The following is a 16,406-nucleotide window of genomic DNA, read 5'->3' on the forward strand; positions in this document are numbered from 1 at the left end:
TCTATCTGAAAAGGAGAAAATTTAGATGAAGCCATAGTGTGCATTAGAAATTATAGTAGAAATAGTTTCTTTTCAAATAACAGAACAAAAATCAGTACTTGAACTTTCAGAAAGCTTCTAATTCAGTTTTCCATTCCCTTCCCTAAATTTTAGTATAATTATAATCCACAGCCCTGTTTAATTAATGGCTTATTAAGGTAACAGTAGTTCTAGTTGAGGTGCTCTGGTGGCGCAGTGCCTAAGACATTTGACTGCTAACCAGAGGTTGGTTGTTGAAACCCAGTATCTACTACTAGGAAGGAAAATTGAGCAATTTACTTCCGTAGAGATACCACCTTGGAAACCCAAGGAGGGGTCACTATGAGTCAGAATTGACTGGGCAGCAGTGAGTTTGGTTTGTGGTTTGAGTTCCAGTGGTGCAGTGGTTAAAGCATTCGGCTGCTAACCAAAAAGGTGTGTGGTTTGAACCCACCAGTTAGTGTGCAGGAGAAAAGATGAGGCAGTTTGCTTCCATAAAGATTTACAGCTTTGGAAACCCTAGAGGGCAGTTCTGTGTCCTATAGGGCCACTGGAGCCAGAATCAACTCGACAATAGTGGGTACTTGGTAAGGTAGGAGTCATTTATAAATTTGGAAACTCTGACATTTAAGTTGTATCTTCTGTCCCAAGCAAATTGAACATAACAGAATCTGAAAAGTGAAGTGACCAAAGAAGAGTTAAAAAGAGGCAAATACAACCTTATAAGATTAAAAGGGACATTTTCAGAACAGACTTAAAAGATCTGAAATGAAGATTCAGTTTAGCTTACCTACCTTAGGTAGATTAATTCTCCAGAACTATTTCCACACCTGTAAAATCAAGGTAATAGCATCCCTTATTTCCCTCAGAATCAAGTGAAGCACACATCAAAAAATGGTTCACAATCACATTTCTTCTAAAAAACCATAGAGGCAGCAAAGCATAGCTTTAGTTTTCACATTCTAGTTTTCACATTCTACCTGGATTACTTGGAGCAAATCAATGTGTCCTCATACGTAAACATGGAGATGTAATAATACCTCAGTGAGTTGTGAAAATTTAACAGGAAAATACATACAAACTTTTTGTACAGGTTAAGCTGAATTGGTATGTTTCAAAGTAGATAGACTTCAGTGTTAAAAGCCACCTTTCTCTGAGTAAACATGAAACCAGTTTTCCTTAGGAAGTATTCATTTATTGACAAACATCAATGTCATTTCATACCAGCAGTTTTATTTACAGACCAATAGCATACATGTATCCATAATAAATGTCAGAAGCCATCTTTACATTTCAGAACTTCACCCAGTTTAATGGCCAACAAAGGTAGGAGTTCGCTTTCCCTAAGTTTTTTGCCTATTTTTCTTTGTACAAGTGTAGTACTAGCAAGTACATTACCATAGCGTGTCTTCAAAGCCAACATTTTCAGAGATGAAATCTGTTTAATATGTTGGGAGAGAAAGGTACATTGTAAGATATTTTCCTTACAAATCCAAAGGGCTGGAAGGCCATGACATTCAGAATGATGGTAATTTTTATCTACTATCTGAAATAAGTGGATGGCCATAATTTCAAAACTGATGTTTAATGATGGTAGAGAGACTTTCTAAATTTTTTTTAAATTTTTTAATTTGCTAACAAATATTCTGGTAATGTGTATTTGTTAAGATCATACTAAACAGATTGAAAATAGTACCAATATCCTACTTGGGTTCCCCTTGCCCCCAGTGTTTCAGATCAGTGCTGAGCTTATTGTTTCTTAGTAATTGGTTATTGGGAACTTGAGTTAACATATTCTTATTTTCCCTGTCAGTATCCTTAAGAAATATCTGGTCATAAACTGAAATTTTATTATCTATAATTATTTAAGATGTTATCTGTTAAAGAGAGATAGGTGTCCTAGAATTTCTACCAACAACTTAATATCTGTAACATAGATTAGATACCAAGAATCCCATGTCAAACTTTAATATTAAAGTATGGATATGTTCTAAACCTCCACCTCCTGAATGCAATTCAGTAGTTTGTTGCCTTTAGGAGCGCGTGTGTACACTTTTCATAAGCTCCACAAGTATTTCTCTGTGGTAAAGTATTAAGTGGTTTTAAGTCCCACTTCAAAGTAAACTGGAGCATGGTCTAAGTACTCCATTTTAAAGATGTATCTTGATTACCATCACTGTATTTGCAAACCAAAAGGAGTATAGGTCATCATTGAGACCTCTGAAAACTGAAAGGAACTGGTCATTGTCATATCTGACTAGTCAAGTTTAGATGGTTGTTTTTAAGCAGGAAATTATGATTCATGCTTCCAGACTGAAGTAAGAATAATAGAGTATTTTAACTTGTAAATGCACTCAGGCATTGTGAACCCAGGAATGGAATGTAGCTAGCACACATGTACACCTCATCACTTTCAATGTTACAAATCTTGTGCATTCAACTTTCTTACTAACACAAGAACAGTTGCAGAGAAACTAAAGAAAAATAGACCTGTCAATTGACAGACAAGTGGAAAACAGTGACTCTAGCTTGTCAAAAAAAATTTTTCAAAGCCAGATCAATTTATACAGCACATGCATTATAGTTGTATGAAATGTTGTCTTGGTAATTTCTTCTTGAAAGACTATGGCAGCAGCTTTAAGACAACTAACAAAGATTACACAGCTCATCTTATCCACAGGCAGAAAACTGCTTGTACTACTAGAACATTACAGTTCTTTTCATGTTCATATGAAACTGTCACAGACAGACTTGATGTGTTATATATATATACTGGAAAACTTTAGAAACAGCCATTTATTATTTGGATTAAATGTATGATTTGTTCTGCAATACAGAGTACACTTTTCAGTTTATAGCCAGTCTTCACATGAGCAGATTCATACCACTGCAATACACAAGAATTCATAAATAAAATTCTACTGAAGTAGGCAGTAACTAGTGAGTTGAGTGAGTCTTTACTATTATCTAGTTCTCTTCACCAAAGATGAGTCTCTCGGATTTCAGCAATAATTTGACTGGCTCCTTGTAATGCCTGCATTAAAGGAGGTAAAAATTAGAAATGCTTATTAAGTTATGATATAAAGGAATCTGAATTTATGAGGCAGTCTCTCCAGTTGATATGTGGTAGATCTATAATAACTAATTTCTTCTCTGGGATTTGAACCTAATTAATCAAGTACCAAGAGAAAATTAGCTATGTTGTGTACCATCACCATTGAGTGAATTCTGCCTCATAGCAACCCTGAAGGACAGAGTAGAACTGTCCCATAGGGTTTTCTTGGCTATAATCTTTATGACAACACATTGCCAGGTCTTAAACACATGGCTGGTAGGTTCAAATCACCAACTTTTCAGATAGCAACCAAGTGCTTAACCGTTATACCAGGGCTCCTTAGCGCTTATATATATATATATATATATACACACACACACACACACACACACACACACACACACACATACACACACCAGTTATACATCATTTATACATGCGCGCGCACACACCCCAGTTATACATCATTTAACATCCACAATGCGTTTTGTGAAATAGGATGTTATGTGATTTGGACATGTGAACACCTGTGTCTTGTGGCAAGGGGCTTCCCGGTACACTAACTTAGGGGCTGCTGTGTGGTGCACAGCTAGTCATCTCCCGCTGTAGACACCTTAAGGAAGTGCTTGGCCAAGTCCCACGGCAACTCCTGATGCAGACACCTCAGGTAAGTGTTCCACAGAGTCTCCCCCAGCTGTCACCATCTTCTCTGCTAAGCCAGCTAGCTACAAGGAAGCCATGAGAACCTGCCCTGAAAGGGGATGATGCAGGCCACCAAGGGGGCTGAGCATGGCTGGGGCGGTCAGGGTGCATACCTGTCCATCAGCATCCTACAGACCATATCAGGCAAAACATGAGGACCAAATCCACTGAGACGCAGGAGCTGAGAGGGACCAAGGTTGGGAATTTGCGCCTGGGCCTCCACTGCTACAGACTAGGTGGCTTCTTGGGCTGTGCACAGCAGCCAAGCAGAACAGGTGCTCTGACTTCAAGACGGGTTTGATGTCAGATACATGGGTGCCCTGGCCCATGAATGCACTGTAATTTTCACTGTAATGTGCATAGGAAACTGACAAGGGTGTTGTGCACTTTGTGTAAAAATATGGTATGTGTGCTTAGACGTTGCCAGACATTAAGTGACACATGTCTGTGTATGTGTGTAAAACCTATTGCTGTTAAGTCAATTCTGACTCAGCAACCCTGTAGAACAGAGAAGCCCTATGGAGGGCTATGATCTTTATGGAAGCAGAATGCCATATGGATGGATCTCCTGCAGAGCAACTGGTGGATTCCAACCACTGACCTTTTGGTTAGCAGCCCAGAGCGCTTAACCACTGTGTCACCAGGGCTCATACACACACACACGCACACACACACAGTAAAGCTATAACATAAAGACCACATATGTCTAAGAATCAACATGCATTTTGAACAAAAAATATGTATATGAATGTGTGTTTATATCTGCAACCCAAGTCTGGAATTTGTTTTAAAAAATCACAGTAATACCTTTAGCATATCAGCTGCTTCTTTCCTACGCTGTGCCATGTCCTCAGATTCAGTCAGAAGATCATCCAATAAGGATGACTTATACAGCTGTCCTACTAACTCACTCTGAAGAGTATCTTTCACATGATTAACCAGAAAATGCATTACTGCCTTTGGCACACTGCAAAACAAAACAAATCTGACATTTTGGCAAAGATTCTAGTTTTAAAATTTGGGGCTTAGGTTCTGACCTCATAAAACTTAATACTGTTCTACTTTGGATAGTTCCTTACAGAATAAGGGCCCTTCAGATTTGCACTTAATTATAATCAAACATTTTTAAGAAAAGCCACAAGTCTTAATTTGCCAGTTCTTAAAATGAAGTATTTCCCTTGAGTGTTTTTCCTATTTCCCTTCTATCTAATCTATCATTATTGCTTATATCAAAACTCTACAAAGAGCATTATTCATAGATGAAAAGTGTAAAAGACGCAAATATCCATCAGTTAATGACTGAACCAACAAAATGTAGTAGTATTCAGCCATAAAAAGGAATGAAGGGCTAATTCATGCAGTAAACATTGAATGAACCTTGAATACATTATGCCAAATGAAAAATGCTTAGACACAAGATGCCACACTTGGTGGAGTGGAATACTGACTGAATCCATTTATATGAAATGTCCAGAATAGATAAATCCATGTACACAGAAAATAAATTAGTGATTTCTAGGGGATAGGGAGGGGACAAATAGGAAGGAAGTGACAGCTAACATGCAGAGTTTCTTTCTCCTTGGAGGGATGAAAAAGTTCTGAAATTAGTGGTGATGGTTATATAATTTTGTGAGTATACTAAAAACAAGTGAATGGTATATTTTTAAAGGGTGAATTTTATGGGATATGAATTATATCTCCTCAAAACTACAGAGGATGGGGACAGAAAGAGAGACAAAAATCAGGACCTGGGAAATTTTGTTCACGCCACAATGTACTAACAATTTCTACCACAAGCTGTAAGTTAAATGATTCTACAGGCAAAAAAAATCATTGATTTAATGTGAAATATCAAGTATATGTGCAATAAATTTCTCTTAACCTGCTAACAGATTATTAGAAGTTGAATACAGAGTATTTTCTAATGGAAATAGGTCACCTTACACAACTGAATTTTTATTCTCCCTATCTTACTCATGAGATGACATCATAGGGAATATGAAGGAGAACACTTAAGTAGTGGACACATGAGAAAACATCCTGAATTAGAATGAAGAAATAAGACATATATCTTAATAAAAGACATTTATTTTGATAACGTTGGAGAAGAACCAAGTCAAATAATTGAAACATCAAGACAATGTCATTAGCCAAAATAATAAATAAAACTACTAAACTAAAATTGAGGAAAAAGACTTTTTTAAATGACTAAAAACGTGGCAGCCAGAAAGAACAAAAGAATATCATTTCTCAATAGCTTTTTCTATCTCACATATTATGTCCTAGTTGTTTCATTTTTATAGACTAAGTCTTAACTACAACAGTTACCTAAAGACTGACAAATGGTCAGTTTGGTTCAGAATATAAATTACCTAAAATAAATAATAAATGATTTCTATGAAAGCTTGTACTGCAATAAATATTATTCAGTTGTCAAAAAAATTTAAAACATCTATTTCAAAACAAATCATGGGAACATCCAGTAATATTTTAGTCTGTGATTTATATATTAATACTAACCTGTCTTGAATATTCTTTCTGACAATAAGAAAGTATGATTTGATGAGTCGTTCAATCACCTCACAATCACGCTGTTCACGAGCAGATAGTTTTCGTGCAACAGGAACTGGCTAAATGGGGCAAAGGGGAACAAAAAACATTAATTTTGTGCCATTTAAAATGGTAACATTTAAGAATGCAAAAGTTAAGTAAATAATTAAGACTTGTACATTTAGTCTTTTGAAATGTTTTCCCACTAATTTGGGTCATCTTATTAGTCCTAAACCAAATCTTCAGGGCTTACCACATCCAGCAGATTCACAGCATGGCCCTTTTGTGGACTGGCTGGCATAATTGGAATTGGTTTTGATTTTTCTTCAGCTAATAATTCTTCAGCTTTTGAAGTTTTCAACATCCCTCTCCAGTTGCCTGTTGTTGGTTCTTGAACAGCATCTCCTACCCCACCACTTCCAGATGCAACCTGAAAATAAGAGGTGTACCAAAACCTATACCAATAATATCATACTGACTTTAAAGCTAAACATTTTTTTTAATAGTAAGGAAAGAACACATAATCCAGTACCCATCTGGAGTTTAATATATCCAGACAGATAATGGGATCAGAAAGACATGATGGTTGGAATATATAACTGGAATCCTGAGGTTTCTAAGTAAAGTTCTATTGTAGATTGTTTGCAAGGCTTCAGCCAAATAGATCCTATTTAATTCCTTTTTTTCATTGTCATTTGCTCACTTTTCAAATATTTTCATTTGCTCCCATCTCTAAATCGCTAGATTGTGGGGAAAGTATAAAAGTGCCCATAAAAGCAGAATGACTTTTAAAGCACAACAAAAAATACAACTGCCATTCAATTTAATTTCTTCAAAGTAATATCAAACACTGTTGAGCTACGTATGATCTCTCTGAAAGTTTTTCATGAACTCATGTCTCCAAACATTAAGAGTTTATATATTTCTCCAGTTTGTGTATAACAGTCAACCATAGGGTAAAAGTAGAAACTCTTTAATAAAATAAATAATGCTACATTCACTATTCTGAGGCTGACTAGTCATGTTAAGCCGCCTAAAATGTGGACTATGGCATAAGCATAACGTAAGTTCCCTCGATATGTCGGTTTTGGGTGCATTCTGAGCCAAAAAAAAACTGGCCACAATTTGTGTCTAATGTTAGTTGAGTGACATCTACATATAGGAGATATTATACATTCTGAGGGAGAACCCTGGTGACACAGTGGTTAAGTGCTTGGCTGCTGATCGAAGGGTCAGTGGTTTGAACCCTCTAGAGGCTCCACAGGAGAAAGATGTGACAGTCTCCATCTGTAAAATTACAGCCTAGAAAACCCTATGGAGCAGTTTTACTCTGTCCTGTAGGGTCACAATGAGCCAAAATTGACTAGACAGCAAACAACATTATACATTCTATTTTGCACTATATATTATATTAATTTAAAATGAGTAATTTTAAATGCTTAACTATTCATGAATGTCATCACAAATGAAATATTAAAGTGAACACATTCAGTATGATGCCATGAATGAAATAAAATTTGTATAATGAATTCAGATGCTACCCTTTAGCTCTGAGGAAAGTGGGCTAAGAGACGCTAAGACATATATAAGGCTTTATTTGATGTTTATAATCTTAAAATCTGGATAAAAAGAGCTAAGTAACGGAGAAACTAGAAATAAAAATGGATCTGAATATTTTTCATATTATTTTCCTCTAGAAAGGTTATCAAGAATTGACATAGTCTCAAACTCTCACAGTCCCCATTTGTTTTGAATTTGCTTAACCTTTTGAAGCACATATTTAAGCAATATATTTAGAATGACAAGTACAAACTAAATGGAAGCGTAAAAAAGCATTAGAGATTATCTGTTAGTACTGGACAGCTCTCAGAACCTTGGAAAGGAAAAGTTCAGAAGCACAATTTCCATTTCTGAAATCTTAATTACCTGCTAAATTCAAGACTATTTTTGAATATATTGGAAAGCAGTAGAAAAGCCTATTATTAGTAAACAGTGTTAAAACTAGAATTAATGTCATCTTAGAAAAGTTAGATTAAAAGGACATTAAGAATGTAAGACAGACAGGAGATAGATGCCACTGTACAAACAAGCTCTTCAATGATTTTGAAGACAGTGTTTCAGTGAGACCAAAGGTACCAACATTTCCAATGTCAAGAGACTCACATTTTTAGTTTCTCTTCTGCTGTCCTGAATTAACTGTTGAAAGATATGTTAAAACATGCAATTTAACAAGCAAAATTAAGATATCATTGGCTTGATATTCAAAAAGTGTAGGATAATTTCCTCTTTAAAATTACTTTTTCTGTATGCATCTTTCATATTGTAAGTAAAAGCATGTCAATAAATTTGTTTTATGAAATATACATTATTATATAATTTTAAATTTTATTAGACTGAACTTTTCAAGAATTTGGATCAGATTAAAATTGTCAGGAATGCAATATCCCATGTTAATACCCTGCTATTCTGTGTACTGTTTCTAGATGATGGTGTTGCACCAAACAACTAGTCATGCAGGCTTAGATTAAGAATCAGAACAGACCTTGCCATCAGCCTCAGCAGAAGCAGCAGGGGAGGGCTCCTGGGAGGCAGGTGCCAAAGCACTTGGAACTTTAGAAGACTAAAGGCAAAAAATGCAGGGAAAAAAATCAAGGATGCCAAAAATGCGTTCAGATACATTTAATAAATGTAAATTTTTTCCCCTCTGTAACAAAAGAGTAAAATAACATTAAAACAAAATAATCATGGGAGATTAATCATTGTGCCTAATTTCCTATACTTCTGTCACCTTTGTCAGAGGTCTTCTAGGTGAATAACCAAGACCAAGTCTAAAAACTTCGTTTTTAATTTTGGAATTTGATCTTTTCTGGTAACAAATTCAAGATAACAGGTTTTATACACAAACATTTTAACTTACAAAATTATTATTGGTACTGTAGGTAACTAAAACCTCTATTATGTGTATATTGTGTTCTTCCCTCTCAAAACCTCTATTACAAGTTTAGTGGTAATGTCAACTGAATTTCTTACACAAACTTGCTGCAGTCTCTACTAGTAAATTTTAAAAGCCCTGAAGCATAAAAGCCTTCTTTAAACATTTATTACAGTGTATTCAAAAATATTATCTTTACATTACTCAAAGCTTATTTTAAACTTGCATACCTTTACTCAAACAATGAAATACTTCCAGTGGAATTATTAAAGAGAGAAGAAAAAATAAATTACTCCAAATCTAAATAATATCCTGAGGTTTACCAGTCCATCTGGGTATTGGAATATGGCTAACAAACACTGTTTTTTTACCTTATCTCGTGATACAGCTGAAGGTAATTCTCTTGCTAGCCTGTTTCTCCTTTGTTCCTATACAACACAACCAGCAAAATAAAAGTGATTATCAGAGCACTACAATACAAGCCTACCAGAAAATGTGCAGATGAATTTTAAAGTGCAGAATAACTTACAGATAGGTACATTTTCTCACTGTGGGGACTCATGACATAATTATTACATTTTAAAATAAGAAATCATTTAACCCAATTCTTCTCAATCTTTTTTTCTGTTCCAACACAGCTAAGGGATATAATACAATGTCAGTAATAGTGGTTCCCTATATCTAGATTCTCAAGTGAGGAGCAATGAACTGACATCTCCTTTCCCTGTCCCCCTAAGAAACAATGATTTAAGCCTGTCCCCACATAATGTGACACATGCCCTTCAAAGCTATGAAATGCACAAATCACAGAAAATCGGCAGAACCTTTATCAGTCACTCCAACCTGCATATCTTTTTATTAAATGCATACAACCCCCTCACACAATACTGTAACTTTAAAAAAAATACCTGTTGTTGAAGTTACCCTGTTTTCTGTATCTAAAACAATCTCCAGGAAATAAATGTAGTGCTGAAAAAAAGTATAAGCTAATCAACTGCCCACTTCTTATTTGCTAATACTATCACAGTAAATGTGGTACAAAGCTAAAGAAACTTAAAATCAAACCAATGTGCACTGAACACCTGATACATCCCAAGCACCATGACAGATTATGTATAGAAAGAGAAATATTGATGGATTTCTCACATCAAATATAATATATGAGAGTACTGAGGTTAAATAAAGTCGGAATTGTTCCTAAATACAAAGCATTTCATGAACACTCTGAAACTTACAAAAAGATGTATATTAACAAAAAATTCACAATAGTGTTTTTATGGGTGAGAATTGGGAGGGGTGCAGAAAACTCTCATTTTCGCATAGGAGGTAATCCAGTGATAAAACGTAGCAGATAATAAAAATACATGGATTTTAACAATCTTCAGAATAAAAAGTTAGCATTTTGAAGAGAGATTTAAAGCAAAAGGCAGGGAATCTGGAAAACAAGAATTCCACAGTAGTCTGCTACCAACCATTTATGATTTTAGCTAGTCCTGGAGCCAAACAGACCTTGTTACCTAGACAGGTTACCAATTCTTTTGAAGCCTCAGTTTCCTAGTCTGTTAACAACATTATCTAGCTTCTTAGGGTGGTTGTAAAGATTAAATGAGAATATCTACATAAAGTTCTTTGGCATAGTGTCATTAAAACCAGAGAGATACTCACTTGTAGAAAAATAGTGATCTGAAACCCTATTACCATATATGACCTTGCTGATATAACAAAAACTTCCTAACACAAGTTTTCCATGAGATTGGTTTCAATTTTATAAGAACTGAATCCTTGTTTTAAAGTTGTCTACTTTCTGAATATTTCCTAAGTGCCTTACTCATGTGTGCACTATGGAATTTTTTCTGACAATAGGTTATCTCAGCTCTATTGCTAAATAAGCCTAGGTTCCTGTACCTGCTAAAGAGAAGAGTGCTTATTTCCCTTATCAGCACCCAGCAGAATAAGCACTAAAGTACTAGCTGTTACCATCTATGAGCCTCCAGGTTCCTCACCTGTATAACCAAAGGGTTGCAGTTGATACCCCAGGCTCCCTTCGAGTTCCCAAATTCCATGTTTACAATTTTCTCTCCACCCACATGCAGAAGAAGAAATTTGATATAGAAGGGCACTCCGAGGTCTTAACTGGATTGTGGAATAGCAGAAAAACTTACTGTTCTTGGATAAAAGTGGCAGAGAGAAAAATAGCATCTGGATAAATTGCTCCATCCACCAGCCTCGGTTCCATATGAGATGTTACACAACTTGTTATATTAATATCAAATGGAAAGAAAAGATCCATAGAATGCAGCCACACCAGTAGTGGTGAAAAAGAGAACTCTGCTTTTCCAAATTTATGAAAAGTTGGGTAATTCTTGGAATTTTTCTTTCATAGAAGTTTTCACCGCCAAATGAAATGAATTTTAAACATTCAGTTTGCTTTACATATTTGAACCTGAATAAACGGCAACAACAGTTACTGAAATGGAGCCACACAATCCTTCAACATTACATGAGTGAATTGCAAGAGCCTCTCTGACTTTCAGTTTCATAAGCAGAAAATAATAATGCCTCCAGGTGGTTTTGAGAATTAAGAAAACAATGTAACAGCCTTCAGCATACTTCCTGGTATATAAATAACAGGGACTAATTCACAGTGCATGCATGTTTCAAAGATACTTATCCCATGCTAAATAAGTTTGATGAAATGAGTTACAATAGATTTTCTACATCTGAAATGAATGAATTGCATTTACCTCTATATTATTATTCATTAGTCCACAAGCATCAGCAAAGTCTGGATGTTTTGTATTGATATAAGCCAATTCAATTGCCACTAAGTTATGGACCTAGAGAAAAAGAAAATTAGACTATACGTACAAAAATAAGTCAATCAAATTTTACTTTGAGAAACTTCTATTTAAAATTAATTAGATGATGCTAAAAAAGATCACATGGGAAACTGATGACTAAATAAATCCTCGAAAATTGTACTCCAAGGATAAATCTTGTGCTTTAGCTCTTAAATTATTACATTTCATTATCTAAGATTGCACAACTAAGGGGGGAAAAAAACAACAACATTAAGGTAGCTATAAGTATTTTACTGTTAGAGAAAAAAATTACCTAATGCATATCTAAGTTCTAAGGCTTTACACAAAATTTTAGTTCAGTTTCAACAATAAGAAAACTCTTTATAAACAGATGTAAGTTAAAGATGTTACCTTTATCTGAATAAAGGACATATTTAAAGACCTGAAATAGTGATTGATGAGTTTTAATTATGATGCTCCTAGTTTAAATATTCTGTGGTTCAAAATCCTAATGGCACAACAGTCAAAAAGTAAAACTGAAATTAACTCCTCCAGCCCTCTTCATAAATGGTAAAGCTTGAGATTGAAGGGAGCTATGGTGGTGTAATGTGTAAGGCATATGGCTGCTAACCAGCAGGTTAGGGGTTCAAACACATCAGCTGCTCCACAGGAGGAAGATCTACTTTAAAGATATACAGACTGGAAAACTCAGTGGGGAGTTTTTTTTTTTTTTTTTAATAAGAGAGATTGAACTCTGGTGGCACAGTGGTTAATAGCTCAGCTGCTAACCAAAAAGGCAGAAGTTTGAACTCATCAGCCACTGTACAGAAAAAAGGTACTGCAGTTGGCTCCCATAAAGATTTGCAGTCTTGGAAACCAACCCTATGAGGCTGCTATTAGTCAAAATCGACTCAAAGGCAACAGGTTTGATTTGGTTTTGGTTTCATATGAGAAGTTAAACTCACTCATTTTCTGTGTCCTTTGCATAATCCTGATGAGTCTCAGGTATCATAACAGCACTAAGGTCAAGAACCCATTGAAAAAGATTTATTCAAGTTCCATCTGTATCTGGGTTATGCTCATTAGAAAAACAACCCATCAGCAACATTTACATTCTACACTTCCAAGGATGAATTTGTCCTCTTAGTAAACTTCCATTGTGGCTCACTATCCGGAGCCAAGGACCCAAATGCCCTTTTAGTAACCAGGGAAGGAAAAACAAACCAGCAAACATTTATAGGTAGAAGAGCAATTCCAAATGCCAATTCTTTATTTCTGCCAATTTCAGCATTTTTATTTTTGAGGATATTAGCAATTCACAGAATAGTAGCAAAGAATCATATTATAGGTATAAGATCATCAAACAAGCAAACAGTAGAAATGGCAACATTACCCCAATGCACTGTATAGTTTAAAAAGGAACTTATAAGGATTCAAGTTAGGCTAAAATAGAAGTAATTTTCCATTAGATCAGTGGTGGTTTATAATAGGACTGCTATTCACAGTCCTCAACAACTCAATTCTCATGAACACCTGTGTCTACAAACTAAGAATAATTAAAATATGAAGAAACATATGGTCTTTATACCAGAAATACTAAAAAGCTTTCTTTCAAATGAGATTGATGTCTAAACCGCAAAGTGTAATAAAATGGTACAAAAAAGCAGCCAAACTAAAATTTAAATTTTTTTGCAGTAGTGATTACAGCGATGGTTTGTAAAATAATAACTCACCATTTCATTTGTAACAGGCAACCTTTTACGAAGAAGACAAGTAACTACTTCAACTATGGCATCATGAAGTTTAGGAAACCTCAACAATTCCTATATATAATGGAGAAAAGAAAAATGTAACAGTTAATTATTTCATTTAAAGGAAAACTAATCGCTGAAATGCTAAATTAGATTTGGAAATTACATTTAATAATACTATTCCAAACCACTTTTAGAAAGGTAACTACAGAGTATGACTTCGGGCCCATCAACATACTTTCCCACTACGCTCTGAACTGACACCTCATATCCTTTACTAGTAAATTAATTGGAAATCTGTTAAATTTCTCTCATTACCTGTGTACTGTAATTGCTACAGTGCTGAATGATCCTTTGCATCTCCTCATGAACCAGTTCCACACAACGGAGGCTAGGCTCTTCTAGACGTTTGATTTGCCGTTTGACCAATAATTCAAATGAAACCTCAGGCACAAACAAAGCAGGACGTGGGCCCTGAAAAAATAAAACTTAAGGCCTTTATTACAGGCACATATATTTTGGCTTTTCCCATTTTTTGCTTTTCTCATGAAAAATAGTATCAAGTTTGAGAGCAAAATAAATTATACAATGAATTTTTTTAAAAGACACCATATATAGCTTAAATAAAGCTCTATCCTCATTTGAAAAAATTCTGAGAGTTAAAAATATACTCACAGTAGCGTTTCTAATGGCAGTCAAAATGTCAATAGTATTAAGGCCACCTAGTGGGTCAACAGATTCTAAGGTTCGTCCAAAAGTCTCATGGAAAATGTAACATATTCTAGCACCACCGCATCTGAAAGGTAATGAAGTACATGATTTCTGGGAAAGAAGCTACAAGTTAGAAGTCTTTCTATAACCATTACGCTTATCTCACTTTCTGAGAAAGGCTTAGATAAGCAATTACATGTACACTATTCTCCTTTTCATATATTCTCAACTCCATCATGAACCAGTTTCTCTTAATTTTTTTTTTTTTTTTTAACGGAGAAAGGAGTCATTTCATGAAAGGTATATACTTATATATGTACAGTAAGGGTACTGTCAAACATCAGTTAAATAAAAATTACTAAACACCTTTCTTCTATCCTAGTTTTCAATTAGATGACATGCTCCTTAGGGACAGGAAACAATGTCTCATTTCTGTTCTGTCTGTAATCTAGAGAACAGGTTAGCAAACTTTTTCTGTAAAGGGCCAGATAGTAAAGATTATAGGCTTTTCAGATAATAAGGTCTCTGTCACAACTACACAACTCCGCTGTGGAGTGTAAAAGAGCCACAGAAAATGTGTAAACAAATGAGCATGTTTACATATATTGGTCTATGTTCCAATAAAACTTTATTTATACACACTGAAATTTAAATTTAATATTTTTACATGTTACATCTTCTGATTTATATTCAACCATCAAAAAATATACAGAAATCATTCTCAACTGTCAGGCTCTAGTTTGCCAATTTCCTGGTCTAGACCACTTAAGATCAGAAATTCTGCACCTCGGTTCTGGGCACCTTGGATTTCCTATCTTGTTTATTGCCCAGAAGCCCTGGTGTTACTTTTTTTTTTTTTTTAATTCAAGCTCAGTTGAGTATAAATAACATTATATCTCCTCAAATCATCTCTTTGTCTCTATATTTACTACCGTCATTCAGCATTTTCTTGTACTAGTCCAGACATGGGTACTAGTCTACTATAACAGGTGGTCTCCCTGCCTCCCAGCTTTCACCTTCTCCAGATAATTTTTTAGTAAATACCAGAATTATCCTTCTGAAACAGGGTACTTCCCTAACCAAAAATTGTTTTATTTTTTTATGCTAGAAAGCTCTCCAAATTCTAGAACAAGATATTCAAAACTTCCCAGTCTTATTCCTAGACACTTTACTTTCCTGCCTTATCTTGTTCTGTCCCATCACGGTACATGCCCATCTACAAATACATGCTCCATTATTCTTAGCTGTTTCCAAGCCAAAACCCTTCTCCATGCTTCCTGCCCAATTTCTATTCAAATCCCAACTCAAACACCTTCTTAACTATGGAGCTCTCTGAATCCTTGAAATAAATTTAAATCAACTCTCTTCATTGTTCTAAAAGCTTGATAGGTGATTATACATATATTTGCTATTTATAAAACTGGATAGATATTGTATACACTTTTCTGGATATGTATCATTTTGAACAACAAGTACTTAAAGATATTTGATTATATTCCTTTTTTGTCATCTACTTAAGCCTCATGTTACCTTGACCCACTTTATCCAATGAACTTCTTCAAGACCCATCTTAGTAATCTTTACTTCCCTCAATATGCCATATATTTAATAAAAACTCAATAGTCTATTAAACAATCCATCTCTTCATGGAGGAGTTTATTCATATAAAAGACCACCTGGGTCACATGAAGGTAGTAATAAACCTATGTATACACACACACACACACACACACGAGCCTTTGTGAATAAGCTCTATGGATTGTACCAATGTCCATCTCCTAGTTTTGTAATTGCACCTACTGTATCCTATTGTTCTCCTACTTTTGTTAATTATACTATAGCTATACAAGATATCAACAATGGGAGAGGGTAAACAGGACCTCCCT

At 35.0% G+C, this 16,406-nt stretch overlaps 1 protein-coding gene across 1 annotated transcript in view; it reads right to left on the reverse strand.

Moving 5' to 3' along the window:
* Nucleotides 1–2,995: 2,995 nt before the first annotated feature.
* Nucleotides 2,996–16,406, reverse strand: part of DNM1L (dynamin 1 like) — a 74,752-nt gene continuing 61,341 nt past the window's right edge. Inside the window, exons 11-21 of the mRNA XM_007943159.2 lie at nt 14,485–14,605; nt 14,128–14,283; nt 13,792–13,881; nt 12,002–12,094; nt 9,629–9,685; nt 8,868–8,945; nt 8,489–8,521; nt 6,579–6,755; nt 6,296–6,405; nt 4,583–4,742; nt 2,996–3,052 (exon numbers count right to left, since the gene is read on the reverse strand). Of these exons, the coding sequence (XP_007941350.1) occupies nt 2,996–3,052; nt 4,583–4,742; nt 6,296–6,405; nt 6,579–6,755; nt 8,489–8,521; nt 8,868–8,945; nt 9,629–9,685; nt 12,002–12,094; nt 13,792–13,881; nt 14,128–14,283; nt 14,485–14,605 (1,132 nt within the window). The remainder of the gene's footprint in view (nt 3,053–4,582; nt 4,743–6,295; nt 6,406–6,578; nt 6,756–8,488; nt 8,522–8,867; nt 8,946–9,628; nt 9,686–12,001; nt 12,095–13,791; nt 13,882–14,127; nt 14,284–14,484; nt 14,606–16,406) is intronic.

This window comes from Orycteropus afer, unplaced genomic scaffold (genome assembly GCF_000298275.1).
Source record: "Orycteropus afer afer isolate SDZICR_OR568_19922 unplaced genomic scaffold, OryAfe1.0 scaffold00100, whole genome shotgun sequence".
Taxonomy (NCBI): Eukaryota; Metazoa; Chordata; class Mammalia; order Tubulidentata; family Orycteropodidae; genus Orycteropus; species Orycteropus afer.